Source organism: Natrix helvetica, assembly GCF_964273705.1.
Source record: "Natrix helvetica genome assembly, chromosome: 2".
Classification (NCBI taxonomy): Eukaryota; Metazoa; Chordata; class Lepidosauria; order Squamata; family Natricidae; genus Natrix; species Natrix helvetica.
The window spans coordinates 63,987,099-64,014,027 of record NC_138552.1 but is presented as its reverse complement, the minus strand read 5'-3'; the positions used below and the strand labels follow the sequence as shown (position 1 = coordinate 64,014,027).

At 37.1% G+C, this 26,929-nt stretch overlaps 1 protein-coding gene across 1 annotated transcript in view; it reads right to left on the bottom strand.

Annotated features, from left to right (window-relative positions):
* CNTNAP4 (contactin associated protein family member 4) overlaps positions 1-26,929 on the bottom strand; it is a 285,271-nt gene that overhangs the window by 33,163 nt on the left and 225,179 nt on the right. Inside the window, exons 12-16 of the mRNA XM_081943209.1 lie at positions 24,990-25,109; positions 20,903-21,100; positions 11,585-11,741; positions 5,498-5,625; positions 3,217-3,387 (exon numbers count right to left, since the gene is read on the bottom strand). Of these exons, the coding sequence (XP_081799335.1) occupies positions 3,217-3,387; positions 5,498-5,625; positions 11,585-11,741; positions 20,903-21,100; positions 24,990-25,109 (774 nt within the window). The remainder of the gene's footprint in view (positions 1-3,216; positions 3,388-5,497; positions 5,626-11,584; positions 11,742-20,902; positions 21,101-24,989; positions 25,110-26,929) is intronic.

Here is a 26,929-nt window from a genome sequence, read left to right as displayed (position 1 = left end):
GAACTGCCCATGTATTAATGGCTTTAATTATGTTTCCAGCATTCAGCTTTGATTTTAATATTTTGCGGACCCTCCTGATGTACTCCTTTTGCGTTGACTCTTTGACTTTTCCATTCAAGATGTTATCTTCTTCCAATACGCCTAAGTACTTGTAACCATCATCCTTTGCTAATGCTTTCACTATATTTCCATTTCCCAGTCCTATTCCTTCTGTTTTTTTTTCATTTTTCCTTGCTGCATGGATAATATAGCACATTTTTCAAGTCCAAAGTTCATTTTGATGTCACTGCTGAACAGTTGGACTGTGTTGAGTATTGATTTAAGTTCAGTGGGGCTTTTCGCATACATAAAGTCATCCATGTATAGTAGATGGTTTATCTTGTTATGTTGGCTTGAGATTTGGTGTCCCAGTTTTGTGTTTCATAGGATTATTGTCAATGGAATTAATGCAATGTATTATTATTATTATTATTATTATTATTATTATTATTATTATTATTATTATTGTTGTTGTTGTTGTTGTTGTTGTTGTTGAAAAAAGCATAGACTCTTAAAAGAACAAATGGATTCAGAAATTGATATTTATGTATCAGGCTGTACATTTAAACTGACCTATATTCTTTGTCTAGCATGTATCCCTTATGAATACAACTGAAACTGGCAGTGTGGATCAACTTATCAAAATAACGAAAGCCAATCAGAAAGGTTAAAAACAGGTCAAGCTCCTTTAGGTGCTGATTGTGATTCAAAGGAACAGTTAATTGATAGTTATTGTGAGTAAAGAGAGTAGCAACATAAAATTAAACTAAAAATCTGAAGAAATAGTTTTCTTCATCTGACATCAAAAGTATACAATCCTCTCTACACCCTTCCTACCTTAGCAGAGAGGAAATTCTACCATCAGGCTATTTTGCTTTAAGAAGATTCACAATCACTGGCAGGATCTGTGTTAGATCTTGGCTGATTTATAGATCCTTAAGATCCATGCCTTTGAATACCAAAACATTTTTACAGGCGCTATTAGGAAAGTAATCTTTTTTTAAAAAAATAGTCATTTTTTTCTCTGTTGCAACAAAACAGGAATTCTAACAAAAATGCACTTAAAACCTCTGCAGATGCAGTCTTATTTGAGATGCTACCAGAAAAGGAGAAGGAGCATTGTTATGTTTTGGTGCATACAGGAATATAAGTGAGCTACTTGTTGATAAGTTAATAAAGCATCAGACAGGTCCTGCATTATGCACTGTGTGCATTCTTACACTTCATGAAAGAAATACCACCATTTCTCTACTATGTGGTCATTTTCAGTTTGGTCCACCAATGGTCCATACGTGTCTGATAATTCTTAAGATTCCAGCTCAACTGTGTGAAACTCAATTCTCTATTATATCCTCGTTTAATGATTATCTGAGGCTACTACATCACTGTATTGTATAGCAGTTCCCATCACTGTAGCAGATGGCAAAGCAATTATATTGTTATTTAATATAGCAAAACATCAGAAACAGAGCAAATTCATGTCCTCTATCCTACACATTGTGAAGACACTTTGATCTAAAGTTCATCAGTTATCATATTCCACAGTATCTGAATAATTGAACAGGAGGTCTTTTTGAAGTAAAATTATGATATTTTGCCAAATCTTCTCCCATCTCTCCCCCCACCCCGCCAGAAATCCAAACTTTCATTGTAAAGTATAGAGAATACATTTGTTTCTTCATGAGTTCTAGCTGGACTCTCTTTAGATCATATATCCCATCTCAAATTGACATTCAAAGCACCCATCTCAAAAGTGTATAACAATGTCTAAGACTAATGGATGTGCAATCATATCTGGGTCACCCTGGTTCTAGTTTAACATTTTAGCCATAAATTAAACTGATTCAGTTTCTCTGATCTATGGAAATTCTCCATCTTTGCTTTCTTTTAGTGTTTGGAAGCTTTAAAAAACAACACCTTGAATCTGTGGCATTGGCAGACTGCTTTCCATTTTCAAAGCCTTGACAGTAACCATGTGGAACAGATACTCAATGCTAGTCTCTGCCAGTCAGCAAATTCCAGTAATGAGGTCTGTTTTCTAAGTTGATGTGCTGCCTTTTGCGTCAATTTTTCAAACATTTTTCTGGTATGGTCCGAAACTACATCTTATCAGAAAAGCAGAATAAATGCTATATAGGATTATATTTCAAAACACGAAAAAGAAAGAAAACAGTTGTACAATGCGAAGTGACTGCTAAAGTTTGGTCTCTGAAGCCTATATGTGAAGAAAGATCTCCAAAGCAGGGCTCACTTGGATATTACATATTATTCTGTTTTATTTTTAAAAAATGTAGAGAATAAATTCTTTCCAACTACTCTTAAAATAATAATATAGGTTTCATACAATGTAGGAATACTTAAACATGAAATTATTATGCATGGGATTTTTTCCTTTCTTGTTAAGACAGATGGTTGTCCACAGGCATCATTTGATACTGTAATACAATCCGTTCTAGGAAGAGCTGGCTTCATTTAACACAAAATGTTATTCATTCAAACTGCAAAGTATTACAAATACAGCGTGCTACAGGTAGTCCTCGACTTACAGCAGTTCATTTAGTGACAATTGGAAAAAAATCTTATGCCTGTTTTTCTCAGTTACGACCATTGCAGCATCCCCATGGTCATGTGATCAAAATTCAGGCACTTGGCAACTGCCTCATATTTATGACAGGTTGCCGTGCCCCAGGGTCATGTGATCCCATTTTGCGACCTTCTGACAAGCAAAGCCAATGGGGGAGGCAGATTCACTTAACAACCCTGTTACAAACTTAACAACTGCAGCGATTCACTTAATGACAGTGACAAGAAAGATCATAAAATGAAGCAAAAATCATTTAACAAATGTATTCATTTTGCAACTGAAATGTTGGGCTCAAATGTGCTTGTAAGTCGAGGACAACCTGCAATGTCTGAAGAAGAGTCATTTGCCCTATGTTTCCATAGGAACCATGAGAACAAGCAGGATATTCCTGAAATCTTGAAATTAAAAGAGCAGGTACATATAATATGGTGCTTATAAACCCTAATCTAGGATAACTGCATCTTTAGCCTTTAGTAAAGCCACCTCTCAAATTTTCAGACAGCTATAGCAATCAATATTTTGGCATGGCCAAAATATGTAAAATAGATATTTGAAAGAAGCCAATGGAAATAATCTGTTTAAATATGACTTACAGTGCAGTTCTATCCTTATGAAGTCTCTGATTCCCAGATTCTCTAAAAGCACCCCAGAAGAAGCTGTAGTTTTGAAGAAAAAGGACATGTCTGCACTTAGTTCTCCATGAAAAGTAGGAAAATGGAGATAGGAGGCCTCAGTGTTGAAGGAAGCTGCATTCCAAAACTCTCCTAAATATAGAACAAAGAAGGTGGAAAATTCTATTACATATACAGCTGTATTTAATGAATTGGCAATTAACATATTAATTATCCCCAAAGATTTCATTAAATGCCTTCTGTGAAAGGAAAGTTCAATTTGTAAGTGCCACAATTCACTTATGATTTAAGTCTGCCTTTTTCCATATAATCTACAAAGACTTAATTCCAAATCATACTATCTAAAAAATCAAATTGGTGATACCAAAGAACCTTCTCAGTTGCTTTCTCAACAATATGATATTTTGTCAACTAGGAAATGACTCATGCTGGGTGCTTTTGAGGCTGATGAAAGCAGTCTCATTATCGTGAATCTGAATAACACCTCCCTTATGTTTATTTCAGTTGCTACTTGTTTTCTTATGAACTTTTCATTATTCTTGTCTTGTTGTCTACTCTACCAACAGACTTTTTTTTTCATCTTTAACCGTTATCCACTTTAGGGTTCTGTTTCCATTTCAAGACCAAACACTAGATTATCAATATTTGAAGAAAGGAAGGAAGGAAAGTTAAAATGCACATAATTACATACACATGTTTTCTAGTAAATAGTTAATGCTTAGTTAATGAAAATTATACTACAGTTTCATTTGCATTGCTTCCCCACCAATCCAAAGATTAGAACAAGTCTATTGTACTAATTCTAAGAGTTTTTAGCAACCTTATATGAAATAACCAGTTACTATGCAGTCCATGGGAACATGCTGGGATGAATGATCTTTCCTTATTGATTTTCAAGAAAGTTACATTCTAAAGTTACTTTGTTTGCCATTATATTGCACATTTAAATCGCTTCATACAATTCTGCTATATCCTGTCTATGTATTTATCTCTTTCATAAACTGTACACTTGGTAAATTAAATCAGGCAATATCAGCCAGTGAAAACTAAATATATTTTCTTTGGTTGGCTTCATGATTTTTTTCCTTTTTTAGAAATGTCATTTCCCACCCCCCCCAAAAAAAATATGGAAGATAAATTATAAATGAGTTTTAAACATCAAGTTTCAGTTATACTCGATATATTATCCCCCCCCCCCTACTTTATATTAGTTTTTAAACTTCTTGTTTAAAAGTTTTAATTTTGTATAAACCATTTGTAGGAAATTTTCTGGTGAGAAAGACAGGATATAAATACATAGCACTTTCTATTTAATTTCCCAGTGTTTCAGCGTGTGTTGATTTATTAATGGCTGATATGATAAGTTCTTTGATTAAGCAGAAAGAATACATTTGTTTGGTTCTAGTGTCAAGAAAAGATATACAGGATATAACATTATACTTTCACTACTTTTTCAAATTCTGCAGTGTTATTTTACACACACACAAACACACACACACACACACACCTCACTCATTTGTCTCAAATACATTAGGACAAATAAATGCCATACACAGGGGAAATGTATCTAAAATGTATGTTGGTTGTACTTATATCTTTGCTTTATGCATTTTTCTTTAAGGCAAAAACAGATTCCGTAGGACAAATACATATTAAAAAATTGTATGCCCAAAATGTTTCATAGTGATGCAGAAAATAGATAGGGCAGATGTGAGCTTCAAATGTTTCCGAAGTTATTGAAAGCAAACTTAATGTAAGAGCTTACTCAAAACCATTTTATTGCAGCGCTGAATGTTCTAATCTAAATTACATTTCATCAGCTTTTACAGATACAAGAGCTGCATGTGCTTTATTATCTTGCTGCTTTTAAGTTTATAGTTCAAGTATTAGCATGATATTAAATCTGCACTTTTATTTTCAAATAAGTATCACTGTGCAGAATGACTTTCTCCGCAAATGTGCACAGTCTTACTGTAGATGCAAAAGTAGCCTATGTAGTAACCATACACTATAAACAGCTAGTCAATTTGAATTTTATATTCACAACATTGATAAGAGGAATGCAGCTCCTTCCCTGTCCAATGATCAGCTACTGTGCAGGGAAAAAATGGATTCAAATTTAACCTGAAAGTCCTATGAACTGTATGCAGGAAAGAGAGAGAGAGAGAGGGAGAGGGAGGGGGAGAGAGAGAGAGAGAGAGAGAGATCACATGATATAAAATCACAAAACATATTTACTTACTATCACCCTGGCAGAGTAAAGGTCCAAGTTTATAAGCTGCTTCAGAATTTGGACGGCCTGTATCTGTGATGACTAGTTCTGTTACTGGCAAATGTTCTTTGTAGGACAGAAGTCCTGTATCATTTGTCCTGCCACAAATAAAGAAATAGTTTCAGAATAAATGTTCATGACTATCCTCAGACCTATGGAAGAAATGTTGTAGAAAAAATATCCTGCTTTGGAATAAGATACATGGATAAGATAGTCATGGCATCGTGGAACATTACAGCATTTTTAGCAGCAAAAACAGATATACCATGAATGATAGAATGAAACCATTACAGCTATACATCACCTAACTTTATGCAGCCACAGCTTTTCCTGATCTATTAAGAAACTAATTGACCTCTTAAATAGGCAGTCTATTCATGTTTTAAGAAACAGCCCTATGTAGCTTAGCAAGAAAGAAAATCAATGATAAACAGCAGAAAATAATTCAACTTTTTGAATGGCTTAATTCCTTAGACTCAGTGCTAAACTTAGGGAATTTTGAACTACCGTATTTTTCAGAGAATAAGACACACCTTTTTCCCTCAAAAAAGAGGCTGAAAATCTGGGTGTGTCTTATACACTGAATACAGCATTTTTTGCCTCCTGAAGCCCCGCCCCTTCACCAAAATGGCCGTGCATAGCCTTATGGAGGCTTTCAGAGAACTCCTGGGGGCTGGGTAGGGCAGAAATGAGTGAAAACGGCTGGGTTTTGCTCAATTTTGCTCCCTCGAGCCCCCAGGAGCACTCTATGCATGTATTTCTTTTGACAAAAAACAGGCCTGTTTTCATGAAAAACGGGTCATTTTTTGCTCATTTTGGGGAAGGCCCCACATCTCCAGGAGCACTCTGCAAGCCCCCCAAAGTTATTTATGCCTGTTTTTTTAAAAAAATGGGCCCATTTTCGTGAAAAAACGGGCTGTTTTGGGAGGTTTGCAGAGTGCAAAAACTCCTCCCCCCCTTTGGAAAGCTCTTTAACTCATTAATAAGAATTACATTGATCAAGAGGTGCTGCAGATTGTCAGCATTTCCTTCTCCAGCACATGGATAAATACACCTGGAAACATCTACCTACCTACCTATTCTCTCTCTCTCCCTCCCTCCCTCCCTACGGTATTTCTCTCTCTCTCTCTCTCTCTCTCTCTCTCTCTCTCTCTCTTTCTCTCTCTCTCTCTCCCCCTCCCTCCCTCCCTCCCTACCTACCTACCTACTCTCTCTCCCTCCCTACCCACTACTGTATTTCTCTCTTTCCCTCTCTATCCCTCTATCTATCTACTTTTTTTTAAAAAAAAATGCCTCTTCAAAACCTTGGTGCGTCTAATACTTTGGTGCGTCTTATACTCCAAAAATACGGTAATTTTTTTTGACTAATTATTTATTGGTAGTTCTCATTTAATTAGGGTGATTAGGACTGGAATTTCCATTGCTAAACACTATGGTGGAAAACTGCTATATTTAAGTGACTCCCATGCTGTCAGTAAGTGTGACAGCCTGTGGTTGCTATTTGCAATATCATGCTTGCTTCCCCTTTGCCTTTGCTTGTTAGAAGCTAGTAGTGAAGGTTACATATATGACTGCAGGATATTGCAGCGTGATAATTTGAAGCCAATCATTAAAATAGCCAAATAATGATCACATGACTTTATGGATGCTGCAACCACTGTAGAAGAACTGATTGTAAGCATTATTAACTTGGTGCCGTAAATTTGAATGGTCTGTATATAAAAAAATGGTTCTTAAACAAGGACCACCTGTACTGAATCAGAATATTGGTCAGCTCAGCAAATGTTATCTCCTATTGGCAGGCATTTTCTGACTCTGATTGGTGGACACCTCCAAGGCACTGAATATGGGAGGGTGCTCATACAAAGCCCACGTTCTGACAGGTAGCTACAAACCTAAACCATGATCTGTTTCTGTGACAAATCAATTATTTGGGACCAAATGGTCATCATGGTTTTTGAAGTCTAATTACTACAGGGTAGCATGTAACTCTTACTTTGTTCATGTTTTCCAACAGAAAATATCCAATGCTTAGGTTTCTTTCATTACAGTAAGGATGGGAGAATCTTAACCTTTTCTGGGTGTTTGAGGACATATTTTTTTTGAAGAAAATCTGTGGAATTTATAAAATAAAAAACAAGAGGATGAATGTCTTTTTTTTTTTGTTACTCAAAATTTGAAGACTTGCTTTATTAGTCAATCACCTCCAAAGTTAGATATTTTATGTCCACAGAACAGGCAACTATTCCTTATAAATCTTTAAAAAGTATCCTGTTTCCCTGAAAATAAGACCTCCCTGGATAATAATTGGGCTTTTGAGTGCATGCTCTAAAATAAGCCCTCCCCTAAAATATTTAAATGCATGCACAGTCATTCATTCTCATTTCCTGGGGGCAAAGGGGGGAAACATGTCCCATGCGCCCCACATGCACCGGCCATCCATGTGGAACGGCCTCACAGAGGTAGCTCTTGCAAACCCTTGCTACCGCACACCTTATCTTAGTGGGGGCCACAAAAAGAGAGGCAGGCCCAGGGACGCTAGGCCTGGCAAGAGTGTGCCAGAAACAGGGACAGAACTTCTGGCCCTCTCTGGATCAGCTGATCTGCAGGCTAAGGTTAAGGGGCCTACTGCACCTCAAAAATAATAAGGCCCCCCTGAAAATAATACCAAGTGCTTATTTTGAGAGTCAAAAGAAAATGAGACCCCAAACATGGTATGTTGAAAAACAACAGTTACTAGAATTGAGTAAACATTCCAATTAATTGAGAAAAATTATCAGTTTTCATCTGAACATTCAAAGTGCATTAAAAGTAGATATGAGCTGGACTGATCTAAATCTAAATTGATTCAGATTTGTGCTATTAAAATTCATACATGCATGTCTAGACAACATCTGAATTCAATGAAATCAGTTAGGATACATTAAGTTCATTTAAATGAATCCATCAAAATTGATCTGGACATGTTTCCTGGATATGATCAAACTAAACTATTGATTCAATTTATCAAACTGGTTCAAAGCAATTTATGAAAATGCACCAAATCAATTTAGTATATTTAATATTTATTTTCAATATTTATTAAATATTCATAGGGTGTAATAACTATAGAGGTTTTCAGAGAGATCTAGTTTCAAAGTCCCTGTGCTTCTTTGGCAAGCTTAATCTTCTGAGAATTGCTCATAGTGTTTTTCTATTCTCTAAAAAAAGTGAAAACATAACTTCCCTACAACAGTGAATGGGACACCATTTTTTTAACTTCGCCCTTCAGTTAAATTATAGATAATTCTTGATTACTGTGATTCATTCAGTGACCATTCAAAGTCATGATTGCGCTGAATGAAAGGACTTATAACTAGTCCCTGACGTTACAGCCATTGCAGCAGCCCCATGGTGAGGTGATTACAATCTTAGTGCTTGGCAACTTACAACAGGTTGCCAAGGGCTCTGGGATCCTTTGATTGCCATTTGCAATCTTCCCTGTCACCTTTCCTAGAACATTAATGCCACTGTGCCTAACAAGAGAATTCCACTCATCCCTCGGGGCTGGCATGAGATTTGATCTGATAAAGTAAGCTGAAGGTCAAAAAAGTTTATGCCCTTTAATTTTTTTGTTATTTAGAAAAGGTGTTTCAAGGATCCTTCTGGATATTTCATAAAAGAAAAAAAAGAGAAGTAGTACACAGAGTGAGGTTGTGTAACCTCAATGACGAGCCAAAAATAAAACTTTGGTCAGAGATTATCATTAGTAGCACAGTAGAACAGTGAGATGATTAAAAAAACATATTCTACAATGTTTTGAATCTACTGGTTGAGACAGAAGGAAAATATATTTTTCTGGGAAGGGAATAAAAATCAGGGATATGCCTTTCTCAGACACATTCTCAGGATTTCAAATTAAAGTTTTCCTATTTTTAAATACTGAAGTAATGATGTAATGTTTCATAGGTGTGTTTTAGAAATTTAACAAAGCTCAGCAATCCAGCACCAAATATGCTTGCTTTCCAAACTGTATATTTGCATATTTATATTTAGCTTTCAAAATGGACTGCCTTTAACAAGTGAAAATCAGATTTATTTATGAGGAAAATGCAAATTGATTGGGTTTTTTTTAGAAGAACTTTGCAAAAATATTAGATGATTATGAAGGGATAAAGTTGTCACAATCACAAAAGAGCAAACATAGAGATCACCCCCCCCCCCCCCCGCCTAGTTCTTTCTCTTTTTAAAGCAATTGCCATTTACCAGTATTGTGATAAAATTAGATGGCATATTACAGCGATAATAGGCTTTAAAAATTAAAAGATGGTTAAGAATAATAACATTCCCTCCTTGCATTTTGGCAGGCAGCATTGATGAAAACTGTAATATTAAATTACATTAATATGTTAATCAAAGTAACATTATTTTAAGCAAGTATTTTGATTTGGCTCTGATTCCTGAATTGAATGTTTATGACAAATGTTTTGACTTGGTAATGCTTTCTAAAATCTTTCATCTTTATCATACTCTAGCATGAAAGTATGATAGCAGCCATTTACTGATCTTTCCTTTAGTGTATCCAAAGCAAACTGTTCTCTGCATACTGAAAAGTATTACCTTCTTTTCCGTTTCTTAAAAACAATCCTATTAAGTCTCCAAGAAGCTAATCTAACATATTCAATATAATAAAGAAATATGACAGATTCTGAGATAAATATTCCCTGCAATTTTGAAAGTAGATTTTTTTTCACTCAGTTAACATCTTTCCAACCCCATATCCAGATTATGTAATTTTTTTTCAACACACAAAAGATCATGTGTCATTTGCAAAGGTTTTTCTAATTTTTGAAGGAATTCTTTCTAATGACCATTCTTTTGTTTCCTGAGCTTTTACAATCCATTTTTTTTAAAAGCATTAAGATAAATAGAGTTCTACTCCTAATGCTGTGTGCATGGCAGGTCTATTTTTGTGAATCTAGAGCTCATAGGGAACTAGCAATCAAAGTTTTCTCTTTTGGTTGAATATTTGAGCATGGAAACCTGCCAGCCAATCAGTGATTATTTGCTGCCCAAAGAAATAATCCCTTCATGAGAATAAAAAGGGATAATTTGCTAACATTTATCCAAGTTTATGAGCTTTTTATGGTGACAGTAATATGTGGTCTTCCAAACTTATAATACTGGTTTGTTGATAATTTTGTATCTGGATCCCTTTATTTTATCATGCAAAATACATACAGCATACATAATACCTCTACGTTATTGCATTAGTAGCCCAGAAGCTGGGTAGGCAGGAATATCTCTGTCCATGAAAGTATAGACCAATTCGTACAAGGTAACATAAATTCCTACTTTTTGAGCATCTTTCACTGTCCTAAAGTGATATTTCTTTGGCCATAGATACAATACTACTGGCATAATGAAATATCAAAATATGATTATGACCAATATAAACTCACCGTTTCCCATGATCACAAAAATAAAAAATCTTCATCAAAACCGTTTCATTTTTTATTCATTTCTTCTTGTTCTCTCAGTTATTAAGGAATTCCTTCAGATTTTCTCAAATTATCAACAGCATGCTGTTTGTTACCCTATCAACTGATTACCAGAACAATATGCTTTTGCTCAGAAGAAAACTGACATTTAATAAGCAAGTACAAGTCCCTATATTTGACTCTTCAATTATAACAAGGAAAGGAGAAGGGGAAAGGGGAAGAAAGGAAAGAAGAGGAGAGGAAAGGAGAGGAAAATAAATGAAAGGAAAGGAAAGATTCAAACTTTCTTCAAAACAATGTTTTATCCAATTCATTTGCCCATTCTGTCTCATCTAAGAATGCCCTGAAAATGCCTGCTAAGGAACAGTTGGATCAGACCTAAGGAAATCTTGGACAATTTTGGGTTTGAGCGGCCATGCAGGGATGCAGCATTTTAATAAATTGTAATGGAGGAATACTGAGGGCAGCCTTATTAAGAGTACTCTGATATTTCCCTGCCACCACCTGAGAAGAGAGTTAGAAACATACAAAAACATTCAGCCTTGACAACAAAAGAAATGAGAGGGACAACAATCACCATTCATTTCTGTCAGCATCACAGTTACAGTCATGTTGGGAGTCAATGCAACTTCCTTCTATTCCACAAGCACATTTCTGCACATCAGGAGTGGAACCTCCCCAGTATGTCTGTGTCTCATTGATTTTTCCAATCCACCAGCTGAATGGAATGCCATCTATAAGGCAAGTTAGAACAAGTTAGTGTTTCTGGAGCGTGGCAATGCTGTCAGTGATAGCTTCAGCTCAAAAAAACCAAATAACTTAAGATTTTTTGTAAACAAAATAAAGAAATAAAATTATCCTACTATGATAAAATACTAAGAGCTTTTTCATTTTAATGTTTCATTACCATGAGTAACATACTGTGAAGGTGTCTGCTTACAACATGACTTGAAACAGAGAACCAGTAATTCCTGAATCAGTCAGGCGTGATATTAGAAACATTTATCTTTAACAGGACACTTTAGAAATTTTCTTTATGAAAAGAAGGAAGTCCTCCTTCCCAATTCATTTTGTGGAGATCAATAAAAGATCGAAACACTACTGTGAGAAGATTAGAAGAATAAATATTATCTAAAAAGCTTCAACTTGGTTAAAAAAAGTTATTGTGATAACAATTACAAAAGTACTAATCGTACTAAACAGCCAGAATAGTTTGATGTAGGAACAACTGGGAATGTTAATGATCATATGACAAACTACTTTACTGTCTTTGAAGATGTATCAATGATTGTAATCTATATAAAAAAAAACGGACGTGTGTGTGTGTGTGTGTGTGTGCACGCGCACGCGTGTGTATGTTCCAGCATAACTCTGGAATGCCTAGAGCAATTTCAACCAAACTTGGTACACAGATGACTTAATCTCAGGAAACAAATATTGTGGGAGTAAGACATCCCCAAACCCCTTGGGGGGTATGTTCTATTAAGATACAGCATGTTGTGTCTTAAAATGGCTTCTATTGTACTGCCATAAAATGGCTTCTACTGTACAGTGAAGTGGAGTTGCCATGGTAATGGCTTCACAGTACTTCCTCTGGTAAGAGAGTATAAATAAATACCCAGGTAACGCCGAGTTATTGGCTAGTATATTATAAGTAACATTGTGCCAGATTCTATCTTCCAATTTTGTCCAAAATCTTATTTTTCTGCAATAACATACTTCTATTTTTCCATTCCCAATGATGTTTTAAAATGTATTTAGATGATGTTTTTGAGTTATTACTCTCTTCTTTTCCTTCAGGAAAGTGCTATGGCTATTTTCTTTTCTTTTACAAATCTCCCCATCACCATCGGAATGTGTATACCTCCTAGGCTGACAAAAGTCTGATGGGAAAAGTTTTGTTATGGGATTTAAAAGCTGTGTGGGATGCTAGGGACGTGGCATACTGCTGAATCAATTATAGAAGCATCCTGTTCTAGGCTTTAAAAGATCCAATAAAAATCAGTTAGAAACTGGAGTATTGTAATAGCAACCTAGTCTTGTGTTACATGCAACAGTCCAAAGAGATAGTGCAGTGGTGGGCAACCCGCGGCTCGGGAGCCACATGCGGCTCTTTACACCCTTTAATGCGGCTCTTCTGTGTGCCAGGTGCCCGCTCCCCTCCCTCCTCTCGGGCTTCAGAGGGAAGCTTCTGCAAAAGCCCGGGCGAGTGACAACCAATTTTGGTCCTATGACTGCAGAATGCTTCAAAATACCATAAATGCCGGCCAGTTGTTGAGTGTTTCAAATGTGATTGGAACACTCAACAAGGTGACCACAGTGTGTGTGTGTGTGTATGTGAGTGAGAAAGACAGACAGAGACAGGAACAGAGAGAGGGAGTGAGGGAGGGAATCAGAGAGAGACTGACAGACAGACACACACACTCACACAGACAGAGAGAGACAGAGAGGGGGAGGGAGGGAGAGAAAGATACACAGACAGAGAGACACACACAGAGTGAGTGATTAAGTGAATGAGTGAGAGACAGACACATCCACATACACAGAGTGACAGAGAGAGAGGAAGGGAGGGGAGAGAGACAGAGGGAGAGACAGAGACAGACACACACACACACAGAGTGAGTGAGAGACAGACAGACACACACACACACAGAGTGACAGAGATGGGGGGGGAGGGAGGGAGAGACAAAGAGCCAGAGAGAGAGAGAGAAAGAAAAAGAAAAAAAGAAAGTGGGAGAGAGAGATGAAATGAAAAACAACAACATACAAACCTGACTTACTCAAACTATCCAAGGAAATGCAAGGCCAATGTTCACATTAGTGGTTGTGACTTTGTCAGTCAATGTCAGGATATAATTTTCTCTACATTGTAAGGCAAATTTTACGGAATTTAACGTTATCGATAAATAATATCGTTCTAAAGTTTTTGTTTTATTAGTTGTGTTATTTGTATCCTCCCGACCTATGTGGATACTTGCATGAAGAATATTCTTAATAAAAACTTATTGAAACTAAAAACAGTGTACCATCCTATGTATTTTCGGTTTTAAAAATGTGGCTCTCAAAGTAAATTTCAATCGTGGTTTTGGCGAGATTTGGCTCAGTTGAAAAAAAAGGTTGCCCACCACTGAGATAGTGTGATACTCAGTGGAAAAAAACCACACTGATTAAGTTTAGGCCTTGGCAGAAGAAGAATATATTTTTTAAATCCAATGATTTAGGTCAGGAACTGAGCAAGCATGATAGAACAGCAGAATAGCAGTGAAGATAAAGACATTATTGCAAAGCTTATTTTATTTTAACTGAAGGCTTTGCAATGATTCCTGCAGAGCTGACACCCAGGTCCATTTCCTGCTTACTAATGGAAGGTAGTCAGAAAAGACTTATTAATCCCCCATATCTTTCTTTCTCTACCTTCTGGATCCTGAGCTGACTGATCTTGGCTTGACAAGTCTTACATACTGAATCAAGTACTGTTGTATCTTCTGTGAGTCCCCTGGTTTGTGAGATGTTGGACCTCTGCTTTGAGTTAGGACCCTTCCAGGATGACTTTGAATGTCAGGCCTGCAGCTTTCTTTTGGATCTTTGGCCTACCACACTTTCGATTATTCTACTAGGCCTTTTTCTATTGTGGGAAAATGGGAGGAGGGATTGTATGGAGTTACCTATTGTGTAGCCAAAACAAAATTCTTTCTAGAAAACCAAGGTCATTCTTTGTCTCTGCACCTCTGCACCTGACCAGAACTGGATGGGTGGAACTGCCAGCAAGGCAGTGAGAGATTGGACCATGTGATGGAATTGTGGTTGTGGGGCAAGATCTTGAACTTTCAACTGGGTAGGGAAAACTGGGAAGCTTTCAGATTCATGTTTTCCCAGATGTGCCAACATGGCTCTCTTAATAAATTGGAACTTTGAGCAATACTTTGCCTTGGATTTACTTTTGGATGCTATTTGGAACCCTGGCAATGATTCTATGACCCTGATAGAGACATATATTCTTGGGCATGTTATAATTCTGTTAATGTAGGGTTTTTTTTCCTTTCATTAAGGAAATAATTACCTCAAGAAAATTATTTTGAATCAAAGTTTTTTTTTAAAAAAAAATAGAAATATTTTATGTAATTTTATTAGTATAATCTGGTTTAATGTATCCAATATCACAAAACAATTGTTCACATACAATTCTTTCCTCAGCACAATTTACAACAATAAAAAATATCCAGTTTAAATTATCCAGTATGGTACATTAAAGAAGAGTTGCTGCTGGCTAAATAGAGCAGTAAATGCACAAAATATACAGAAAAGGATAATTACTAATGATCTGAAGCATGAAGATAATCCATTTTAAAGAAGAAAGAAAGGTGAACTTTATGATGAATACAAAAGCAAAGACTGAAGAAAACAGTATGTAGTAATAGTAAAATACATGATGCTGTGTACGTGGATCCTGATTTTGTTAGGAATAGTCAATTATCCATAAGAGATCCTGCTGCATTTTGAAAATATAGAATTTGTTTCTGCCCACTTTGCTTTAAAAAAAAAACTATCTAGGGGATGCAAAAAACTGTGACTGTAGCTCATGGTTTTCAGGTTCTCTATGATCTCCAAGCCTCTAATTCATTTATTTGCTCCCATTCTGTGCAACAACCTGGCCAGCAGGGCTTTTAAAAAGGACTCACAGATCCAGAAACATGTAATTATGGTATAAGAATGTTGTGTAAATTTGGCAGACTTTGCTATTTATCTTAGAAAGATAGCCAGTTTATGGAACACTTCATTTTGCTTGCCTATCTCTTTGTCCATCACAAGCCAGTATTTTTTATCTAACTTTTCTTATTTGTGCTGTGAGAAAGTTTTGAAGAACTAGAACGAGTGCTTAATATATTTAGCCCATCCCATAACTTTGGATTTCAAGTCCCTTTAAACAGTTCTAGTCCTGCTTTAAACATGAAAGCTGGCTGGGTGACTTTGGACCAATCAAGAGGAGATGGTGAGTTCTAGTCCCACTTTAGGCATGAAAGTTGGCTGGGTGACTTTGGACCAATCACCAGGAGATGGTGAATTCTAGTCCTTTAAAATCAACTCTGTACTAATGGCAAAGCGAGATATATGACATGATTTCATGCCTTCCAGATATGGTAGGTATACTAAAGATAATGGAACCTGTTTTGTAAGTATTCTGAAGCATTTTCTTTTTCTTTTCATACACCTGAACAGTCTGAGCAGAAAAAGAATATAAATCCAACTCTTCATACATTTGTTTTTTGCATGTAATTTAAAAAAGTGATGGAGTTTTGCATTTTGTGACACGTTTCATTCAGCAAAATGAAAATAAAAAGCAACAAGTGATGGTGCAAATAACAACAAACAAAGAAAGCTGTTAGAGAGTAAATTAGCCATATCTCCAAAATACAATTCAGTTTGCTTGTTCATAGGCTGCTTGGAATAAACAAGGCAAATATACTAAATCCCCTAGCTTAAAACTGAGCTGCTCACATTGTGAAGTAATGCAAGTCTGCCATGATTTTTTAAACAAGCAGCATTTTTTTTTATTAGACAACCATTACCTCTTGGGTCACTATTTCAGAGATATTTCCTTACCAGCCTAAACAGGGAAATAGAAGGTCCACAGGCAGCCAAAAAAGCAGTAGATGCAGGAGCAGCTTACTATGCATTGCTGGCTTCCCCATTGACTTTCTTTATGGGAAGTGGGCAGGGAGCATTTGAAATGAGTTTGTGAAATTTTAATCCCATGGAAGTTATGGATCCTGGTCACAACTCTGCCAAATTTCAAGCCCTAAGGTATGCCATGCCGTCATCACCTCAGAAGTCTTCACACGTCTTGCTGGTTTCCCAATTGACTTGTGTGAAGCTGGCAGGGAATATTCTTTTTTTCCACATATAAATATAAACTGGTGCTATTTCTCCGCCTCTCATGACCTTCAGGTGAATCCCAGTGAAGTCTATACCTCTTCCTTGGCTCATCCAGAAAACAGCCTGCCACTTTTTGGGAGGAAGGGGCAGCAAGGAAGCTGTACATGGAAGCAAATTGCACTGCCACTCCCCATTCTGGTATATTCCCGGGGGCCACCTCCTTTTAGGAAGAAAGAGGGCTCATATTTGTGGCAACCCTTAGCCAGTCCTACCTGTCCAGCAGGCATCTGAGTCACTCCCTCATCCTTCCTTCACTCTCCACCAACATTAAGAGGTTTCAAATTTCAACCTCAGTTCCAAAGCAGCCAATTGCTGCTCACCCATCAAGCTTTGTTGCCAGTCAACTGGCTGCAGAGTCCAGAGATAGGCAGGGAAATGTCATAATTATGTGACTTCAGCCAGTCACAGCAATGTGACATAGGATCACTGAAGTGGCCACAAATTTCAATCCCACAGGAGTGATGATTCCTGGAGTTTAGTTGATTTCTATTTGTTAATTCATTTGTTAGCTAGTTGTTGCTCTATCATGAACCATTTCACCCAATTTAAAGCTACAATAAAACAGAAACAAGAATAATGTAGTATATTGTAGTGGTGCCCCAGAAGCTGACTCAGATCATGAGGAAGGGTCAGCTTCAGGAGCTTTGGAGCAGGGCATGGAGGAATATCTTGAAGATGGGGAGGACCCTGAACCAGGCAAGGTTGGGCAAGAGGAGGAGAAGCTAGGAATCTCAGAATGGGATGAAGGAATAACTGGATAAGTGTCTGGATAATAAACAGAAGGTAGAGATGCAGATCCAGCCAGGAAGTTCAGAAGACCAACCAGAAACAGTGGGCAGAAGAAAGGGCATAGTTGCAGCTGGATGAGGAGGAACTGACTCCTCCGCTTATCCCAGGGCAAGCAGGACCAAGAGGAGAGAGGTACAAGGGAGGTTAGTGAGTCTACTCATGAAAAGATAGCCTCACTGCTCCTAATGAACTGCACTAGCCAGTAGCTATCTAGCCCAGCATGTGGATTTAAGTGACACTGGAAACAACTCATACTTTTCTTGCCATGCATATGTTCTGCCATCTTGACTCTTGCCTTTGGATTCTTTGACTCTGTGAATGGACTTTGGACTTTTCTTCTTGGACTTTGCACTTGATTTTAGTTTCATGATTTGTGGTCAGACCATGGACATGTTTTGGGACACTGAACCTGGTGGGTGACTTTATGGATTTGCACTGTGTTCGCAGACTTGAGGATTGGACTCATTTGGTTTTGTGCTAGTTCCTATGTGAGGTGAATCCTAGGGAATACTATTCTGGGTTGGTGAAGCCTCAATAAAGACTTGTGGTGTGTTTGTGTGTGAGTAGGACAGGATATATATAGATTAGAGCTCAGTCTGCAGAAATCCAGATAGCCACTCAATAGCAGCAAAGAGGCAGTGAAAGGTCTAATATTTTCTTCTATATCAGGGGCATCAATCTCAAGGCCCTGGGGATGGATCTGGCCTGTGGAGTGCTTAGATCGGGCCCACAGGGCCATTCCGGAAACAGCAAAGGACTGGCCTGTGGTGCTTCTGTGATAAAAAATGGAGCTTGGGAGGACTGCATGTGGCCTTCCCGGGCACCATGTTTTTGCTGGCAGGGGGTTGAAGGAGGCCAGTGCAGCCGAAAAACAGAGCTCAGGAGGCCATTTTCTCTGGCAGAGCACTCGGGTCACCACAGGTGTCCCCAACACAAGTACGTTGAGCTGGCCATGCCCATCCTGGCCACAGCCACTCCAGGCCCCCCAGGTCAGACACAACCCTGATGCGGCTCTCAATGAAATTGAGCTTGACACCCCTGTTCTATAGTGTGGCGAACTGAAGTTTTGTAATCTGAGCCTTGTCTGGCACCCTGGATTTAACATCAAGTAAATCTATATGACAGACATTTTTAGTGGGAGAAAAAAAAAACCTCTTCCTAGAAAACTGCAGGGACTTGTCCAGAACTGGACATGATTGAATAGAAGAAAAAAATGTGTACACTCATCTAAGACAGATAGTATAATATTGGGGGATGCTAGTTTTAACTATCTTATAAACCAGTGGTTCTCAACCTTTCCAATTCCACAACCCTTTAAAACAGTTCCTCATGTTGTGGTGACCCCCAACCATAAAATTGGTATCTCGGTTCCTAAGACCATCGAAAATATGTGCTTTCCGATGGTCTTAGATGACCTCTGTGAAAGGGTCGTTCGACCCCCCCAAAGGGGTCCCGACCCACAGGTTGAGAACCACTGCTATAAACTCTATGTGTTTTTGGTCTATAGCCATATTAGGTTAACTATAAAGCAGCCAAGAAAGCTGGCATGAGAAACCTGTGCATTCTCAGAACTCCTTCCCCTTCTCTTTATATGGACGTCAATTAAGAGACCTGTTGCAGGTGGGTGGTAACATATTTGTATATGGTAGTTCTGCATAAATGATCTTGGCATAGTTTAGCTGAATTCATAAAGCTGTGTATTGATTAAGTTTGGTAATGCAATTAAAGGATTGTAGCTAAGCAACAATTAGTGAAGGGTGGTACTTTATCTATGAATGTTCCTAATCAGGCAGATGCAAAATATGACCTTGTGAGGTCTGAATGTGTGTTTACATACTTTTCATATAGGAGTCGGGTGCAATGAATTCTTTTTTCTGTAGAAACAGAATGAGGTTTAATGCTATAGACTTATAGTTATTACCGTAATTGAATATTGCATCTGTCAATACATTTAGTGAATGGAATGCACATTGGGGAGGTCAGGTTTGCAGAATAAATGCCTGTTACAGTAGAGAAAACTAGATAATTGCTTATTTACAAGAGTAACTGCTGAATACAAACAGTACCAGCACCTAAGGGTATGTGTGTGTGTGCCTACTTACATATGTGCAAAAACAAACACAGATTTTACAAAGCAAATCTCTGTGTTGTTGTTTTTTTAAAAAACATAATGGATGGAGCACAAAACAAAAAAAGCTTCAGCTGCAGAAGGACTTAATTCCCACATCATTCAATTGTATTTCCATATTGCCTATTTCTCTCTGGATATATTTTTCAACTGTCTTTTGTTTTGTACATGTATGATTTTGTTTTCCTCAATTACTTTCTGTACTGTGTGTGTGTGTGTGTGTGTGTGTGTGTGTGTGTGTGTATGTATGTATGTATGTATATATGTATGTATGTATGTATGTATATGCTGGTTTTGTTGTATTCGGGTCTTTTCCTGTGTAAGATTGAGATTGTCTTTGCAATGTTTCGGCAAGATCTCACCTGCCATCTTCGAAGATGGCAGGTAAGATCTTGCCGAATCGTTGCAAAGACAATCTCAATCTTACACGGGAAAAGACCCGAATACAACAAAACCAGCATACCTACACCCGTAAAAAATATATATATTAAATGTTACAGTATATGAAGTAGGTATGGTTTAATGTGTCATGGAATCCTTTACCTCACTGTTTCTCAACCTTGGCTGCTTTAAGATTTCAAATTAAGACTTCAACTCCCATGATTCCTCAGCCAGCATGATGGCTGGAGAGTGGGATTATTGAGAGTTGCAGTCCATCTAACTTAAAACTGCCAACATTGGGAAACATTGCTTTACCTGATTTAGTATTTAGATTTATTCTTTAGTTCTTGCTATTTATTGTACGTCTTTCAAGTGTAGGTTTGTGTAAGTTTTACTAAACAGTAGGATTAGACAAGAAATTGAGTTAGAAATTGGTTAATTTTTTTTAGCATAATTACACACTGACCTTGGTGCTATTGAAAAAACTTTTTGGTTAGGGACCTTTCTCAATAAATCTTCCAAAACTTTTAAATAAATAAATGGAAGACTATAATGGCAAGATGCCCTAACCTTGGCAGTATTCAACATCTAGGATCCTTTTTTTTATTTTTTGTTAAGGGTAATGCATTATGTAGCATAATAAGATTTATCACCATTACTTACTTTGCTTGTTAGAAAGACGTGACTTTTTGCAGTGGTAAGCAACCTCCTGTTCACATTGTTCTGCATGGTTAATTGTAGCCTGGAGCTGTTCTAGGCTGGCAGCATATTTGAAAAACACACTGTGAGGGTTTTCTCGATTAGCAGTTTTGACTCTGGTTAACTCGGTGTTGTTGTGCTGTATAATTGTCCAGGTGGTATCTTGAAAGACAAATGAAGAAGCACATGATAAACCTGGCATACATTCAATGGAAGTGAGCTAACAGTTAGGTAAAAATGCCTAATCTCACCTTGTAGGGGGGAAAAGAGAAGCATTTTGTAAAAATATATCAACCATATTCTGTACAGTATGAGGTAGCTGCTTCCTGTTTTTTCTTTCTCTCTTATTCATAAATATATTTTAGGATTGCCATATCTAGCCTGTGAAAAGCCAGACAGCCACTTGTTGGCAGCAGGCTTCATTTTCTGCATCTCTTTGCAGCGGTCTTAGTCAAGAATTGGTAGCCGAAGGTGATTTTGACATGTTACCTACACACAATGCCACAGCACAATGCATTGTAGAGAATACAGAATGTCCTTTAGTTTTGGGGTGTGTTATATCTATTTTTTTATTATTTGATCCTTCTTTGTCCTTTGTGAGTTCCAACTTGGTCTATCAACTAGATCAGTCCATTTACTGCATCTATTTATAGGTGTAGTTTTTCTGAAGAAATGCAACTTGATATCCTACAATTAAGTCTTTTGCTGCTTTTAACAGGGACACCTTGGCTTCGGCTTTTTTGTTTATGAAAATTTAGGAATGTTTTGCAGCAAATAAACATTATTAAAGACATGTTAATCAGCTCTAGCAAGAATATATGATGAGGTGATTCATGTCAATAATAAACATTAGTGATTTATTTGGTTATCTGGTTGTTTATACACTGGGTCAATATTCTACAGCTTAAGTAACACCTGTAACCCCATAGAAGCCTTATATTCATTTGGCACATTTTAAGTTTACTCTAAAAGTCAGCTCAGATGAAGATAGCTGGGAAAGTTATGTAAACATGTTTAAACATTACATTATTCTTTATATAAACTCTTTTAAAAAATGAGATTGAAAAGGGAAAAATTTTTACGATTCTATTCACAAGCAAACTGGGACACAAGAACAATGCTTTCCATGCAAGGGTTGCCATTGGATTGGAAGTTTTCGGCCTGAGGCTTATGATATTGAAAATGATTTCTCTGAATACCAGAGGATAATGAGACCTCCCTTTGCAACTGCCTGAGAAGAAAAGCTACATAAATATCTATGACAGGGGAGCAGCGTCAAAAGAATATGGGCATCTGTCTGTGTTGCCCCGGTGGGAAAAGGGAAGGAGGGCTGTGAGGAAACAGGAAGAAAACAAAAACAGAAGATTCATCCTGTCAGTTAGCATTTCTTGATAGAGAACTGATCAATGGGATTTGCTTAACATACTGAATAAGGAGTGATTGAAGAGAACAGTGGCAGCTGTTCCTAGATATACACAGATGACTCAAATTGCACTTCACTTCAACTATTTGATCCTTGAAGTGTTTAAATTAAAACCCTTTCCGGTCTTTGATTTGACCAAAAAATTAATGAGCAGTTGGGCTTCTATTTCCCTATAAGAGGTATGCCAATAGTTCCAGTCATTCATTACCATTGAATGAATGGCTTTCAATATTAGCATTACATTAATATGCCTGGATTCTGAACATGGTGAGTTGCATTTTCCTTGCCATCAACATTACCTGGTCAAGTTCTATCTAGATTTGTTGAAAGATATTCTTCAGAATTTCTAGCATTGCATAGGCATCAACCTATCATAGTTGGGAATGTTAACTTAAAACTTGCAGATGGCCATAACATAACAAACATATACATAATTCAATTATATCTCCCCAGATAAGCAATGCATCCACTATTTTAATCTGAATTTTATGGTCACCACTAAGTTGCGCCCCTTCCCTTGACTTCTAGTAAAGGGTGGGAAATATTTGCCAATTGTGTTTTATTATTGCTACATTACTCCAAATAACGAATCTTAAGAAATAGGAGCCAAAAAGCAACACAAAAATTAGTATTGCTGGAAGACTATAGCTGGACAAAGCAAACTGAAAATTTATGTAACTATATATTGACAGTGCTTGGTGATTTCAGATGTTGTATCCTACTCCAAGTTCTATATAATGCCAGCATCAAAACAGAAAAATCAGAAAGCAATTTGTGTTTGATCCTTATTGTCTATATCATGCTTTTTGTGTAGATAGAGGAAGATGAGGTGCATCTCTTGATCTCCTTCAATATTATACTTCTTCCAATTCATATTCTCAACTACCACTTGCAATATTTGTTCTTGAAGTTTATGTAAAGGTCATGTTGATATGACTGCACCAATTGCTTCAATAGTAAGGGAGGAGGGCCAACACTATCTGGAGATAATTTACAATTATATTTGCAATGGAAAGAGGGTTGTTCAGGGACTCCTTAGCAGCATCTAATTGGCCAATGTGGAGATACTGGGCATTTACCAAATATGGTGTCACCCTGAGCCTACATCAAGAAGCATGACATAATTTTGAAGGATTGTAGTATAGGCTATTCATTGACAACTTTACTGCTCAGTAAATGCATGCTGTAAAAATGTGCACTGTTATTATGATATTATCCTTGACTGCACTGCTATGGTCTACTTCTGCGGTAGTCTAATGGAGTGAATTAGGTGCTTAGTGAAGAATGAGAATCAATGCAAATAAGAGAGCTGTTGATCCTTTTTCTGGTACTCAGCATTGGAGGATTGCTTCAAAGCTTTCTGCCTGAACATCATCAAAGACCAAAAGAAAAGAAAACCCTTGATTAATTCTTTATATGTGTTTTGGAATATTTTTTTTCAATTCTGTACTAAGTTAATGAGATACTACAATTTATTTGCATATATGCTATCATGTTTAAATGAAGGAAATGATAGAGCAAAGCTTTTCAGAAATAAAACAAGTAAATGATTCAGTTCTCTCTTTCATCCTTGGTACGTGCACAATATAGAAGTTTCTGCATTGTTCCTATATGCTATTTTACACCTTTACATTATAATAAAAACCAAGTTTTCTTATAATTAAGGAATGCTATAATATAATTTTGGCAAGAAAAAGAAAAATAAGAAACAGCCTCTGTTAAAACAGCATCTCTGTGTTACCATCCAGATCTGTTGCAATATTAAACCTTTTGTCCTATTTATCTATCTTAACAAGTCTTACAGCAAAATGGAGAGGGGGAATTAGAAAGGGAAGTACACAAAAAACAATCAACTTAACAAAAAGTAAAAAAAAAATATTGTCCCCATCCTGCAAAAAGGTAGCCAATATACATACTTTATTCATCAAATGTTAAACCAGCTTTTAAATCAACCTTAAAAATGGTTTTCTAACATTACAAAATATAAAATTTAACTTTGCATATGGACCTAACAATAAGAGGACATTCATTTGGTTGACTTGTTATTATCAAGTGAGCCACCCGAATTTCCTAATCTAATACAGTATATACACTAAATTTAATTATCTATCAGCCTTTTCACTTTTCTGAATTATATGTTGCTACTCCTACAACAAAGTTATACAATAGAGTATATAATACATCATCAGAATGCATATTATATGGAAAGTTGCCTACACAAATGCATACGTCAGTGAGAAAAATGTACAAAATAAGAGAAAATATGTATAAAAATGTATGTCAGCTCTGATGCCCAAAAATGTCTAGGCAAGCATTCCGACACAGTTTTACTTGGTGTAAAAAAAATTAAAATGCAAATTGTTATAGAAATAGGTGGAATGAACTCATGCTTGAAAAAAAAATGTCAGAGTTACAAAAAGCAAGGCAGGCAGGTTTCTGCATCCTTAGTCTGAACCTATTGTTATTGTAATTTCCTGTCTAATTCGTCTCCAATATTCTGAACTGAGAAGTCACCTTCACTCTCTTTGTATTTTCAACTCACAAGCTTTAAAATAGGGACACTTCATGTTTGTTAGATTTCAATATAATGAGTCTGTAACCGTGAGTAAAAAGAATGCATCACCTTACCTGTCATATTGCAGTATACAAGAAATGGCCCTAGGGGCCCACTCCCATCTGAATCGATGTAGTAAAAGGCTGAAATGTTCCCTCTGTGCTTATAAGCTTCACATGATTGTTCATATATAGCTGCAAAAGAACATCTCCCGTTACAAATATAAGAGCATCATTTGGAACTTTGAACTTTTTGAACGAATGAGCAAATGTCAAGACGGAGCTGAAATCTTCAGCAGACCTTCAACACTCACTCAAATAAGGAGAAAATAATGCAATAAAAGTTGCATCAACATTTGGCATCAGTAAACAACATTTATAACTATCAAAAGAAAATAGCTGGGACGGTGTTTCTCTTTATTTTCTAAGCAGTAGCATTCAGATGAAAAATGGTAGTAGTTAGTGACCGATAACTCGAGAAAGCCAAATCAAAGATGCAATTATGAAGAAAAAACTGACATGGAGAGCTAACATTGTAAGTTACCTATATTGTAAAGACTTATCCGTATACAAAATGTTCAACATTATTAATGATCTGACCCTTAATAAGGTAGGACAGACAGACAGAAATTACTGTTGGTTCAAGCCATACCTGCAACTGGTTACTTCCTATGAATGAAAGAGCTTTTTAAAGAATGTTTGGTGAAGAGAGAAACAAAGAAACCAGGACTTTCTTGATAGCAGAGGCCATTGGGAAAGGAATTTCCTAGAAGGCTTCAGAAATTCTAGAATAGAGTCCTTTAAATTTTCAATTCCATGCATTCATTCAAGGACAGTTTTGTCATTTTCCGAGCTATGCATTGCCTATATCAGTGCACACATCTTAAAGTTGCTATGGCTGAGAAACACTTATATCAAAGTGTTGTGGGGTGGGGAGGAAGTTCTGCTAAAGCTGAGCTTCTCCCTTGCATCCAAAGAGCAAGAACACTAAGCTCGGGGCTTGGGTGGTAGGAAGAAGTCCCCAGAATACCTCACTGAACAAATTGCAGGCAAACACACCAGTGCTTATATCTCCTCACACATCGTCCTCCATGTTAGGGTGTAACCAACAAGTTGGGTAGACAATATATTGCACAAGGCATGTTATGTATCTTTAAGAGAGGAGCTCTGCTAATTAGTAGATTACAGCATTTAAATTGCAGCTGATGTTGCTCTCTCTCTCTCTCTCTCTCTTGATTGATGTATGATAACTGCTGTCTAACTGTTACTACTGTTGCTACTACTTACTGTGTGTAAGTTATTTGCTACTTGTATCCAAGTTATCTTGGTAGTATTGGACTGTTTTTTCTGTGTATGACTTTTTGGCTGTGTTTATGGATTTTGCTATATTCTTCAAAAAGTAAAGTTTATTTTGTTACTTTACTATCCATTATTCAGTGTGGTTGCTTTATCTATCGCACGTTGCGTATACTTTACAGGGTTGCTCTGTTATAACCTCGACCTGGGGTTCATTGCTAGTGCTTAATCGCACCAGAACCTAACATTGGTTATGGGCCCAGACGCCCTGCCTTAACCATATTTTTTTTTTAAGCACCACTTTTTGGATAGTTTATTTTTGTGAATATGGCACAAGAACAGTCTGCTGCACTCTCCATGATTACCCGGTTTGATGGAACCAACTATGTTTCCTGGTCCTTGAAGTGTTCCCTACTTCTGCGTAGAGAAGGACTGTGGTTTGTGGTTCAGAACCCACCAGATGTTACAGATTGGGATCCTGCTGATAATGAGGATGCGAAGAAGATTGCACAGTTTAACAGGGACAATGAGAGAGCTCTCTGCATTATTGGACTAACACTGAATGACCAGCAACTGGTCCATATTCGTGGCGAAGAGTCTGCTGCTAGGTGTTGGAACACATTGCGGAGAATTTATGTTCGGGACAGTGTGGGTGCTCATATTCATCTCACACGGAAACTGTTTAGAGCCCGTTTGCAAAAAGGTGGTGATATGTTGGC